General features: G+C 31.3%; 1 protein-coding gene across 1 annotated transcript; it reads right to left on the bottom strand.

Annotated features, from left to right (window-relative positions):
• Positions 1 to 3,864: 3,864 nt before the first annotated feature.
• LOC124541950 (peptidyl-prolyl cis-trans isomerase) lies at positions 3,865 to 9,062 on the bottom strand. The gene is made up of 5 exons (XM_047119892.1): positions 8,738 to 9,062; positions 8,344 to 8,529; positions 7,810 to 8,013; positions 6,502 to 6,674; positions 3,865 to 4,020 (listed from the first exon to the last, which is right to left on the bottom strand). Exons 1-5 carry the CDS (start codon positions 8,945 to 8,947, stop codon positions 3,876 to 3,878), a joined length of 918 nt encoding a protein of 305 aa, XP_046975848.1. The 5' UTR covers positions 8,948 to 9,062; the 3' UTR covers positions 3,865 to 3,875.
• Between the last annotated feature and the right edge of the window lie 5,732 nt (positions 9,063 to 14,794).

Genomic DNA, 14,794 nt, shown 5'->3' with positions numbered 1-14,794 from the left:
GATAAGCTACTGAGTTTTTAAGTGGCCCGTTAAAAATAATATTTTTTTTTTATTTTACAAAAAAATGTCTTTCGTAATGCCGGCGACACGCTAGGCTTGTTCACTTATTAAGGATAATCATAGATTGTCAAACTGTTTTTTCAACAAACCACATTTTATTTATGGCTTATTACCAATTTGTTGAAAATTGAAATAATTTTGTTATTGTTTTCTCAAATTTGCGGAACTTTGTTACATTTTTTTTTGTACAAATATCTATTATTATAAAAATTTATACACCTTTGTAGTATAAATAAAAATTTTAACAAAAAGAAAAACCGACTTCAAACAAAACACTATTTTAAAACAAATTAATATGCACGAAAAAGTAATAAAAATAATTGCGTATTCAACATATTTTTTAGAGTCTTCCTAAGTTAAATGAAATGAAAAATATTAGACTACTTAAAAGTCGATTTACGATTATATAATGTAGTTATAGTTATTGAATCGAATTGATAACCTCCTCCTTTTGGAAGTCGGTTGAAAGCTATATAAGCCGTAATTCTGCCATTCCTATTTAATGACAAAGTTTATACTAAATTGTCTTACTTTGTGTTATGTTGATACTGATTATGTATTACAAGTACCTATATGTTAGTTCGATTAATCATTAACTACCACATACATACACCAAATATATAAAATTAAACACTAAATAAGGCTGATTTACCTTAAAAATGTAAACTCATGTCAACTTCAAATTCGTGTTACAAGAATTGAAGTAATGAAACAATAAAACGAGTTTAGCTTACAAGAAGCTTGATTATTTTTTAATTATTTGTTTATTAATTATTACTTATTTAATTGTTCTTTATTATTATATCAAGACATGTGCACCGAATCGATATCCTATGACCTTTGAACATTTCTAGCAACTAATAAGAAAGTGAACGAAACAAGTGAGATAAAAATTGATTTTAGAAATTAATAAGTATGTATTTGAGAAAACAAAAAAGGAAGGTGGATTTTTATGGACACTTTATGAAGCGAAATTTAAACTCTGTTTTAATTTGTATTGAAAGTTCTATTTTATTTTATTTGATTATACCTTGCTACTTTCAAACTGACCCGCGTCCTTTGCAGGGATACAACAGTAGATAACAGGTAACAGTATATATCATGAACAATTTTTTTATTGAAATACGAACTAAATCATAACGCGATAAAAAGTATATATCAAATTCGACACCAATATAAATATGATATGTGGGAATTTATTAAAAAGTTTTACAACCACTGATTACATTATGATGTTTACTTACCATAAAAGCGGTTTTTTGTCATAATTCCAGGATAAAACACTGACAACATTATTCTAAACACCTTAATTATTGCATAACACAAGAAATATTAACTAACAAAGACCGTTTTAACAAAAAAATTATAATTTTTTTGTTCCTGTGCCAGTGGACACGCTACGCTTGTCCATACAATTTATCTAGCGATGCCGGGGACACGCTTAGCGTGTTCGCGGCATTATGTATGGCGGCATCGCTATGAGCATAGGAAAAATTTAGGTGGCAGTGAACGTGTTAAGCGGATATAGATTCCCTGTACAAACTTCTACTTTCCTTTTTTATCTCGTTAGGGTATGATTTTGGAGACAAAATTGTCCTATGTTCTTCTCTACAATGTCTCGATACTAAATTTCATCTAAATCGGTTTAAGCGTGAAAAGATAACAGACAGACAGACATACTTTATGTTATTATTATGAATAATTAATATAAATATTAATTATTGTAAAATATTTATAAGAATTTTCAATAAATTCATAATATAGTGTAAACTCTATATAACGACACTGAACGGACTGAGCATTTTATGGCGTTATAGAGAGTGGTCGTTAAATGAAGAGAAGTAAAATCTGAAAAATTTGAAAAAAGCTTAATTTAGTCTATTGTTAGTAGTTATGTACAAAAAATATATATCTTATTTGAACGCTATTGCGTATACTCTGTTTTTATGTCTGGCGCCTTTTGCTGCACCAGTAATTTTGTTGTATATTTTTAATTAATTAATTTATATCTGATATAAAGGAAGTTATTTTCCAATAATTTAGCTGCTTTCAGAACTTCTTTAACGCTCGGTGGAGGCTCAAGCTCATCCGTCTCATCTTCTTCATCTCTTTATTCTTGAATCTCAGTTTTTTCTCACTGAATCCAAAATTTCTGTCTGTGAGTGAAGCCGTTGTAAGCAGGCAGTTGTCTACTTCGATGTAGGTTTGAAAATTTACCGTATTTCCTGCCATGTTGACCTGCTGAATCCACTCAGTTAATGGAAGGTCGTCGTCGTCGTCGTATCAAACTCAAGTTCTGTTTCCACCTCATCAATCGTAGAATACATATGATAACGTTGTAATCCATGACTCCTACTTATTAGGCTTGGTCACAGTCTACATCCCAATTTGTAAACAAATGAACGAATTTCGAAGAAAGTTCCTAATGTGTGGTGCCGACGTTCGAGTTTATTGAGGGCTAGAATAATAAAGCGACAAAAGAAAGTACACAGATGCGCAGTTTTTTTTCTAACTTTAGCAACTTAAAAGGAAAAAAACTTAATTTTTATTTGTCAATTTTTGTCGTTATTGAGAGTGGGTGTGATGCTATGTAGAGTGTATCATTGTATGGAATACAAGCTAAACCAACTAAAACCAATTGATTTCGACGCTTTAGAGAGTTTGCCGTTAAATCGAGTGACGTTACATGGATTTTACACTGTATATTAATTATCAATATATTTATTAAACATTAAATAAGTTCCAATAACAGTTTATTTCTACACATTGATGTAAAACAAACAATAATCAAGCACCGAATAGGTATTATGCAAGTCGTAAGTGAAATGAGCGAAACGGCAACGTCGCAATTTTGGACGCCAAATAAGCGAATCCGTAGTCAGGAATTCCCCTAGATATATTGTGTGCGATATACACGCTGAAGCAGCACCTCATCTGCGCGGTGATTTCTTCGGGAACTTTTCAATATTTTATTTCAACTATTTTTAACAACTTTTAGCTTCCGTCGATTTTTGTACTACGGCTAGCTAGGATGTATAGGACCTAAGTGCCACCGGCTAAAAAAGGTGGACGCCAGTTTATATATATATATATATATATATATATATATATATATATATATATATATATATATATATATATATATATATAATATTTATTATCTGTTCGCATAATATAGCTTTTAGCAATAACATATAGAGTATTTTGTATGTTATTCTTAACTAAAATACAATGAACTGTATTATAACAGCATGTAAATACCCTACTGCTAGTTTTGCAATACATCCAATTAATTCTACTAATATTCTCACGAACATTCCATTCGGTAATAATTTGACAATTACTCTATTTAAAATCTGTATTTAAATAAAACTAAATATAAGTTTAATTTATATCATTAATTTAAAACTTGTAAGTAAAATATTTTTTTATACATAGCAATCAATTGTTCGTTACATTTAATGTTATTTAGGACACTGCACTTGGGTTTACAACAGCGTTGCCAATGTGTGGGGAATTACCCAAATTGCGGGGTATCGCAAGAGTTCCCCATACAACGAAAAAAAAAATTCGTCAGTAACCATGACTAGTCTGATTTGACGAAATTTACTTAGTAAATTTGATTTTATTGTTAGGAAATGAAAAACAAACATACAATAACATGATTTTTTTCCTTTATTTCTGTGTGGGGAATTTGTGGGGAATTGGGACTTTTATCCCCCAATTTGGGGAATTTCGCTAAGATTTTTGGGGAATTAGGTGAATAGACATTGGTAACCCTGGTTTACAATTAAAAGACAATACTGTTGTTATTATCATTGTAATTCACCGCAATTGCTTATTGTAACTTTAGCTGTTGTTGTTCCACTTTTAGTTCCATATCTTTCCATTTTTTTCATTACATCTAGACCGGATATTACGTGGCCGAATACTACGTGCTTTCCGTCCAACCAGTCAGTTCTGAAAAAAAAAGTAAAAAGTATAGATACTTCTTTTAAAGTTGTTTGGGAGTATTTGTTTGAGCAAATACAGACAATAAAAAACAAATTACGATTTGGACATTCTTATTTCTCAAAATCGTATCCATAACTTCACAAGTATTGATTATCGGTAACGAATTTATCACATCTTATTAATTTAAAAGCGTACGTTTATCAAATAATACAACAACATGAGTGTATATTATAATAATGTTTGTTATTGACAAACAAATATTGTCATAATACAGATATTTTTTTCATACTGAAATACGGAATCTAAATAAGTATCCCGGGCAGTGTTGGCAAAATACCAAATCATAACGAAAATTTCGAAACCTGCAAAGGGCGCAGCTGTGCCGAGAGATTTTATTACATTACCATAACTTAATCAATCTATCGAGAATACAAGTTGTGTAGAATATCTTACAAGCGTAGCATTCTGTTTCAAAATTTAAGGCTGTATCAAATCAAATCAAAATATACTCTATTCAAGTAGGCTTTTACAAGCACTTCTAAATCATCATATAACAACTATATTAAGTGAATCTACCACCGTTTCGGAAAGTAGATTCTACCGAGAATAACTAGCAAGAAAATTGTTAATTACAATTATATTTGCATGGAATATATCCTGCCTGGATCCTTACATAGCTTTACTTACTTATGTATATTACAAAGCCTACACAAGACGTTAAGAAAATGAAATTAAAAAGTTATGAAACGCATGAATGCAAATCTATAATAAAAAATTATAATCGTAACGAACATCCGGTGTCGAGATACTTTGAGTTCCGGAAAATGACATAGTCCTTTTAGCAATATTTCCTAATTCACTTGGTGGAAGGGCTTTGTGCAAGCCCGCCTGAGTAGTTACAACCCACTCTTCAGATATTCGACCGCTAAACAACAGTACTCAGTATTGTTGTGTTCCGGTTTGAAGGGTGAGTGAGCCAGTGTAACTACAGACACAAGGGACATAGCATCTTAGTTCCCAAGGTTGGTGGCGCATTGACGATGTAAGGAATAGTTAATATTTCTTACAGCGTCATTGTCTATGGGTGACGATGACCACTTACCATCAGGTGGCTTATATGCTCGTCCGCCAACTTATTCCATAAAAAAACCCCTCGAGGAAATAATATGGAGTGGGGCGATATGATTGTGTGGTATAGGTAAAATTTTGTAAAATTTGAGGGGGTAGACACAGGTGCAACTAATACAAAACTGAAACAACTACATATATAACATGATGGAATATTATTTATTCCATAATGATTAACGATTATTTATTCTATCGTAAATAGTTAAACGCGTTCTATACGATGGAGTTGATTACATTATCCACATGATTAACGCAACGATATATTCCGTTTTCAGTGGAATAGTTCCGCTTTGAAGATTCATGACATTATCTTCTCTACAATCTATGCATATAATAAAGTTGGATTGTCTGTTTGTAATAATAAAATAACCACATTTCACTAAATGCATAGGCATGTATACCTGGTACATATACTAAAATAATATTTTTTAAATTTTTGTATGTCTATCTGTATCGCATTGGCAGATAGCTGATGTAATAATAGGAGTAACTTAGGCTATAACAATATTTTTTTTATCAAATTCAAAGGCGCACGAAATGGCGGGCACATCTAATAAATTCTAGAAAATGTCCTAAGTCTTCTAGAAGTTCAAGAAAACGTGTACAAATTAAAACTTTATTCTACTTATAGCAAACTTCGTCGTATACTACTATTAGCAAATTGCGTCTTTCGAAAAATATCTCCCCATAAACTGTACTTTATTATTTATTTATTAATTAATTTAATTATTAACTCTTCTTTTTTTGGCTGTCAATTGTTGCCGGTCTGATGGAAAAAAGAAATGCTCAAATAGTGCATGATCTCATATTCCGTCAAACATATTCCATCACCACTCACCACCAACTATACTGACCATCATCTTATATACCTATAAATGTTTCACTTGACCTTAAGATGTACATAAAATTGTATAAACTGTTATTTGATATTTACAGAAAATTCTAACAAATGCTATTATTTCATTTTAAGATGGCATCTGAATATACTATAATTTTTAATGATTATGTACTAAAAATATAAATATCTGAAATGCAATATCCTAAATTAATTGTAATTGTCCTATATTTATTGATTTCTAGGCAGAAATATAACATTTTAATGTCTTTTACTATCATACACTGTTATTAAACTGGTGGAAAAAGTAACTACTGAGTTTCTTACCTGTTCTACTTGATAGAATCTACTTTCCGAACTGGTAAAGCTTAATATACAATTTAACACTGCACTATCATGATTTAAAAGTGTTTTTATAGAACATATTAAGATTTTTGGAACTTGGCTTGACACACTACCATATGTCTGAATATTAATAAAAACTTTTTACACATAAATCAAGTATTTTAAAAAAAGATCCTTACTTAGCCGTGCATAAAAAGAATTGTGATCCATTTGTATTGGGTCCCGAGTTTGCCATGCTCAATATACCCGGTCCTGTATGTTGCAATGTGAAATTCTCATCTTCAAACTTCCTTCCGTATATAGATTTACCGCCTGTTCCATTGTTATTTGTAAAATCACCTCCTTGACACATCTGATTGCCATTGATTAAGAACATTATTGCATTATTTTATAATTAGATATAGGATTAATCTGAGAATATTATATATTTCTGAAAGACCTTCTTTCAGTTGTATTAATTAAAACAAAAAGTGACAAAGATGAAACAAGAATTATTCATAGAACTTAATAAGGGATTTGAATAGTCACTGTTTAAAACATTGAAAACTTAAATGCATATCTTCACTAGGTCAAATGATATATTTTGACTATAAAAATTGCAATGAATAATATTACTGATCTATTGTTCATTTTAAAATAAAATTTGAAAAACTTGTTTTAAAAGGAAAAGAAAGGGTACACATTAATTCTATACTACGGAGATTTTTTTTTACATTCAATAACTATATATAGCCAAGCCAAGCCCAACATGATATAGCCACTAGACTAGTGCAGTTTAGCAGGGCTGGATTTAGAGGAGGATAACCTGGGCAACTGATAGAGCTATTACAAAAGAGATTCTGATCACTTAACAAATATCTAAATATAGACAACTTATAACTGTTATGTTGTATATCTATGTATATGTTAACAATTACTGCCTTAAAAGCAGAGTCGGATTAAAATGTCTGAAGGCCCTGGGACCACAAATCAGTGGAGGCCCTAGACTAACAGGAGTGTAGAGACCCTAATAAGTTTTTTTATTTCAATCTCTAAGCTATGATTTATTTACTTGTATCGGGAACTTTAAAGATAGTAAGTTATTAAAATTATTATAATTTGACTATATCTTCTAAGAACGACTATATTTCTAAGAAGATAGTAAGTTATTAAAATTATATTATAATTTGACTATATCTCGGTATTTTTTAACTTTCTGAAAACTGTTGTGGCCCCCACTCGGGCCCCAGGGCAGTTGCCCTGGTTGCCCTTCCTTAAATCCGGACCTGCTTAAAAGTTACAGATACATTGCAGATGAAAGTATAATCTAATTTATTTATAATTATTAGGGTTTTGGTTTGGTCTAGGGCCTCCTTTCAATCCAACTCTTCACTCAAGTATCATTTGATTTTGAATCATAACTCTAACTTATATTTTATATCAGGCAATAAAATACACACTTCTTAATGACACTAAAATAATTTCCTTAAAAATTATTAAAAGGATACAAAGTCTGGTATAATTCTGTGGAAACTACTTCCTTGGTAACCAAAGCCCTTCTCATGAGTGCACAGGGCTCTGAAATTTTCTGCAGTCTTCGGCACTACATCCGCTCTCAGCATCATAATTATCCTACCTATTTCTTGCTTGCCAACGCTTATGTCAAAGTACACTTGGGGATTACGTTTTTCTGTTGGCTTCGCGGGTGTAACCTAGAAATGAAACATTTATAAATATTAAAAATAAGCTTGGGATTCATATCTTTGAAAATGAAAAAAATAAGTTTACAATATGTATGATGATTACAATATTTGATATTCAGCTTGAAAATAAACTGTGACTCTTCAAGTTTTATTTGAAGCTGATTCACATTAAAGCACAAAATTTCCCTATTAAATTATTTTATTAATCCTTTTATCATATATGTCATTAGAAGTATTCTTGCAATTAATAATAAAATATCATCAGTATTTATATTTCATGGCATGCTTTAGAATCATATTTCATATTTAGAACCAGAAGTTAAACTATAATTTACTTACTGTGCCAGTTTCTGTGCTTTCTTTCGTACTCTCTTCTTCTCCTTCTTTATTGACATTTAGCGTCTCCCCAGCATGCTTCTGCAACCAGCTGTCTTCAGACCAGACCGGCCGAGTGGAGCCTTCTTTGATACGTTGCGGTGCTGCTATGTTAACTCTTATTGTGCGTCCAAATAATTCTGAGTCATTCTAAAATAGTTATAATTTAAGGTTATAGGATATTGAGTGACAATTTAAGCTTTTGCAATAACTAATGTAAAGTAGCTTATAAAGATATAGGAATTTAAAAAAGGGGTATTAGCGCGAAATTGTTATTAAGTGTCTAGTAATAAGTTCTTAAATCTTTCTTATTAATTCTAAGTTCTTGTTGTGTGGCAAAGGATTTCTTTAAACATACCATATTATCAATGGCAGCAGCAGCGTCTTCAGCATTTTCAAATTCAATAAAAGCGAATCCCCTATGCTTTTCTGTCTCATAATCTAGAGGTATTTGAACATCAACAAGATCGCCGAAAGGAATGAACGCTGCATTTAAAACCTTCTCATCGACTTCTTCAGCTAAACCACCGACGTATATTGTTCTCTTCGAATTAGGCTTGCTAGCCATGATTCTTTTTTCTACTAATCACTTATATATACAAAAATAATGTTGTTTTCGGCTATCCTAACCTAAAAACGCAGTTGATGTTTACGCTTTATGATAGTTCAAATTCAAAACTTCAAACATAGATAATACATATTTACTTTGCGACAAACGTCAATTGACTTCAGGCAGAAACTAACAGATAAAAAATATTAAGCACAGAAAATTCATTATAATTAATAATTAATAATAAAATTATATGTATTTTTTTAAATGAAACTCACCACTTAAATACTTGTAACTCTAATTTCACAATAAGCACTATGCTAAATACTAATGGTACTTTTATTTCTTTTATTAGGATTTTATACTTTATTATTTTATATTTTATAATTAATTAATAATATTAAAATGCATGCAATTTTTTTATAATTTAAATTAATCTATGTTGAAAATGTCCTATTCATCAAACAATAAACAAAAACCACAGATTAGTGACGTCTAAGGATTCAAAATACAACAGCGTTCTAAAATGACTTGTGCATTTTAATAAAAATAAAAAAAATGTTCCGAAAATGACTTAAATCCCATAACAACATAATTCATAACATTCAAAATTACTGTTAGACCGGTTGTGACTAGTTTGCAGAAGGTATTATTAGGCAGTATCATTATTTTTTCCTTCAAGACGTAGTTATGCGAACAACTGTATTTAGCGCCATTTTTTAATAATAATTGTAGTTATAACAACTCAAGTCGATACAATGTTTGTTTGGCGTTAATAAATTCTTGTAAAATAACATTAATTTAAGGTCGTAAATATATATGTTTTACTATTTTGCGTCAAGTAATAATATAGACATTAAGTTACCCTTGAAAATGTTGCATGTATCGTTTGAAAATTATCTAAAACATACAAAAACACAATAATTATATTTGTATTGTATAGGTATTCTTGTAAATAAATTGAAACTACTTTTCGCCCCACAAAACGATGGTAAACTTTCACAAAGTGATAATATACCACTATTTTAACACATAGAAAATACAAATAACAATTGGCATAATTAATTACGTACATTATTTTAAACATTTCACGAATGAGATTGTATGTAAGTACCAAGTGAGTTCTTACAGAATAATACCGCTGAATCGTACGAAAGAAAGGGTAATTATAGACACAATGAAACAAAAACCATACATAGACCCCAATCTGTTTCTATAATGTTTTTTTTTTTTTGTTAAATAAGCACACCGGCTTTAGGGCCATCGAATCATAAATTGAATTTTAATAAATATTAACCTTGTGAACTAGGATTTTACCTACGTATGTTTCTTATGTCTGAATTTGTACTGGCTCACTTATCAATCAAATCAGAACACTAACTTTTGTAAAAATATACTTTTTATAATGCCAGTCCATGTTCATTTTTCTAATTTCCACATACATACAAACATCTACAAAAAATTACATTAAAAATACATTCTCACCCAATTATTCGTCTACATTACCACACTATCATATGTGAAATTGACCATTACTAATACGTTTCCTACTCCAATTTATGCAGACGATTAATCTAAGTGAAATATATCAAGTGCGGATCTACTGCATTGATTTATAAGACAGAAATAATTATTTTTGAAAGTTTTGATAGGCTCTTATTTTACATTAACCTACTAAATATATTCATATTTTCTTTCTTTACCGTAGACTCGGTATAATACTTAATGCGTGATACGAGTATAATACACAACGGCTTTTGTTTACAGGGTGATATCATCCATCGAACACTGTAGTCTTCAAACGAAAAAGAAAAAAAAAAACATAAAAAACAAACAGTGTCAAAGACGATTAATCTATACGTCCTTTTTTTTAAATACAGTAAATTTTAAATTATCGTCTTAACAAAGCCGCACGTAAAGTTTGTAATCAATGATCGTCTCGAATACTAAAGTCTGTTACAGATAATTAACAGTAGGTAGATCTGCATAGATAGTGCAAATTGACGTTAGTGATAAAGCAGGGATAATGGCGGGAATCGTACAGGTTTAGCCGGATATGGACATGCAATGAAATTAGCCATAAATACGTGTTTGATTAATGAGCTGTAATAAATATATCCAGATAAAAATGTTATCTTATAGTATTTCTGGTTTAATTAAGATTTATTTTATAAGTGACAAAGAATGACTACTGGCACTATCTGTGACTTTCTAACCGCCACGGCTAATACAAAAAGGCGTATGTGAAAATTCGATAACAATTTATCTTGAGATTTATGTTACTTTATTTTTTTATTATAAATTAATGGTTGGTCTGGCCTTACTTAGAAACGTTGTTTAGCGAATTTTAGAATAAAACATTTACTTCTATTTCTATTTAATTATTTAAGGAAAGATATACAACAAAGAATATCTACACACTGACGTGTACATAAGATCGTGTAATGATGTTTTAAAATGTATATTCCCCTTCATTTGTACAAAAATACATTAGGCAAATTTCAAATTAATAAATTAAAATGCATCCTTTTTTATGGAATAGGTGGACCATCGAGCATATGGGCCACCTGATGGTAAATGGTCATCATCACCCATAGACAATGACGCTGTAAGAAATATTAACTATTCCTTACATCGTCAATAGGCAACCAACTAGTTCCCACTAAGATGCTATGTCCCTTGTGCCTGTAGTTACACTGACTCACTCACCCTTCAAACCGGAACACAACAATACTGCGTACTGTTGTTTAGCGGTCGAATATCTGATGAGTGGGTGGTGCCTACCCAGGCGGTACCTACAACAAAAGGTAAATAATGGTTAGTAAAGACAAAGTTCGACAAATTAACTATATTAACTTAAGTTACAAGACAACGTAGAATATTGAACTTGAAAGAAGTGAGAGGTACTTTTTTCGATTTCATAAGCAATTTGTCTCAAGAAGCAAAGGATTTTTTCATATTTTCCTGTTCACTTTTAGTCATTCTTAAGTTTATACTCATGGAAGTTTGGGGACAGACGTGAAAATAAAATTATTTATTATTGAGTTATTGTTACAACAAGATGAGATCATTGGATGGTAACGAACAATGAAAATTTACAGAAGCAACTTTTGTGAATACATTTCCAAAACTTTAAGAAGATTATTCAATATTTTATGCTTTAGCGTAAACACGTTGGACTTTTCTTAAGTAGATTTCACAACAGGTCATTATTTTTCTTATGTCAGTGCAATGATATGATCCAAGAGTATGACTTATTAGCAATATCCCATAGTGAATGAAAGTATAATATGTAAATGCATATTTGAACGTGTCTTGTGTACCTTAAATACGCCACGTGTGCAAGTTGCGACCTGAATTAAAGAGCAAGGGTGGCTGAGCAAGATATTTAGGTTATATTATATATTTATAATACCTTCTTTTTTATATACGAGTAATGTCTTATAAAAATTGACTCGTAAGACACAAGAAAATCTATTAATGTAAAACCAGTTGAAGTTGGAGCACTGTTTAAACCCTATACAACGTTTATAGGTAAAAACCGTTAGCAGTTAATTTAATTATTATTAGTTACTAAGGAAACATCAAACTTTATTCATAAAACTAAGGAAATAATTAGCGTTTAAGCTCTTTTACCTATTCTATACAAGTCTAAACTAGTGTAATAAAAGGAGAACGCGAATTTTGTGAGTGTGAGGGTGAACGAAATCACGACCAACAATTTTTCTAATCTCTTCTTTACCTGTTGCTTATGCAGACCACTTTGGGATGGTACCAAGTTACAATTTATTATACCGCTGTTCAGCTGTATATACCTCGTATTCTTGTGTTTCATTTTGCAGCATAGGCGCCAGTGTTAATATGGGCACAAGGAATATAACTTCTTTGACCTCATGATGTATCGATTGACGTTATACGAAGTAATTTATACTTCTTTCGACGACAGGAAAAAAAAATATAATAAGTCTGTAGTTCGATAGCTGCTGGGCTATACATCCTCTCTTGCGGAGAAGTTAGCAAATTTTTACTCTAATGCGCGTTAGTGTGTACCCACATAGGACGATTTTTAAAGGACCCGTATAGATTTCTTCACTATATGTTTACCTTAATCAGAATATAAAATGAACTCAACAGGTGCATAATGATTTTTTTCTGGATCTTTGCTAATAAGAGTTCCACAAGGGTCAATTTTTGGTCGTTTTCTATTTTTCGCTGTATGAATGATCTTTTATGAGCCTATTTGAATAAATATTTAATATAATCGTAACAAAATAATCGATGCTTGCCCAGAGCCCGCAATCTTCGTTTGAGACTAACGTCTACCAACTAAAAGTAGAGTGGTATCTACACAGACAGGCTTACACAAAGCCTTGCCACCAAGATGGAATTAGTAGAATTATCTATGAATAAACATGACTCACCTTCCATTGGTTCTCTTGCTCGTCTTCGTGAAATAACTAGACAACTTGCCGGGAAGCATAGAATCATTCCTGTTGTATAAATTGCAGCGGCGACTTGTCTCATACAATAGATTAACTTCTTGCGCCGCAGATACAGATTAAGTCCCCGCCGACTCGTTCAATCCGTATACAATTCGTTAGTCACACATAACGAAAGTGACACAGGGTACCGTTTGTTTGTCGTAATACACGTACAGTTTATTTCAATAGATGTTATACAATGATCGTGACTTTGCTTTACTCAGACTGGTTTAGTGTTTGTGTAAAACAAAGTAACTACCATTCGGCAGCGCTATTCTGTAAAAACTCACTCATTTGTATCTCACTTGCAAAATATTGAAAATAATCCTAAGGTGATAAGGTTTTTCTTTATCAGTATCATTCAAATGGTATAATTATAATACGGTAGATGTAGTATATATATAGAAAGCTGAGATGGCCCAGTGGTTAGAACGCGTGCATCAACCGATGATTGCGGGTTCAAACCCAGGCAAGCACCGCTATATATAAGTGCTTAATTTGTGTTTATAATTCATCTCGTGCTCGGTGGTGAACGAAAACATCGTGAGGAAACCTGCATGTGACTAATTTCATCGAAATTCTGCGACATTCGCATTCCACCAACCCGCATTGGAACAGCGTGGTGGAATATGTTCCAATTTCTCTCGTTAATGGAAGAGGAGGCCTTATCCCAGCAGTGGGGAATTTACAGGCTGACATTTTACTTTACTTTAGACTTCTTAACTTTATACTCCGTAATGTATTTGTAGAAATTTGACATTGAAATAAATTTTCAAGATACTTTAGACAGCCAGACGAGTTATGTAGTTACAGTACTTTGTCATACTCAAGACCTCGATCAAGGAATTTTTAACATGGTATCAGTATACATGTATGTGAACATATTCGATTTTTTAATAAACTAAATTTAGAATCTTTTAATGACGGAATGGCATGAAAGCTGCAGTTGTTGTATTAACATAATATTTATCGAACAAAAATATCGTTTAATATATCAAACCGTGTGGGATATTTTTTTAAATATTGATCCTCAATATGGCTCAGAAGATCGCAGAACTAGGCAGTGTAAATCTTGGAGTAAAAATCAGTCTTAATCTTTTTTTCTCTTGCTAATATGTTTACTATGGAATCGAATAGATTTAATTACACAGATTACATGCACGTTTTATGATTGAAACTCTTCCAGGTCCCACGGTTAGAGTAAAAATCTACATTTATTCGTATTGGAGTCAGTTTAAATTTTAACTATGCACTGGCAACATTTTGACGCGCATATTTTTCTTATATATAACCTTTTTAGTATTATTTTATTTATTTAGGCCTTTTTCTTTGTAACATGTTATATTAAAATTTGTTGATTATTAAATCGAAAATTTGAACTGAT

This window comes from Vanessa cardui, chromosome 2 (assembly GCF_905220365.1).
Source record: "Vanessa cardui chromosome 2, ilVanCard2.1, whole genome shotgun sequence".
Taxonomy (NCBI): Eukaryota; Metazoa; Arthropoda; class Insecta; order Lepidoptera; family Nymphalidae; genus Vanessa; species Vanessa cardui.
The sequence above is the reverse complement of the archived record's forward strand: the minus strand, read 5'-3'. Positions and strand labels throughout refer to the sequence as shown.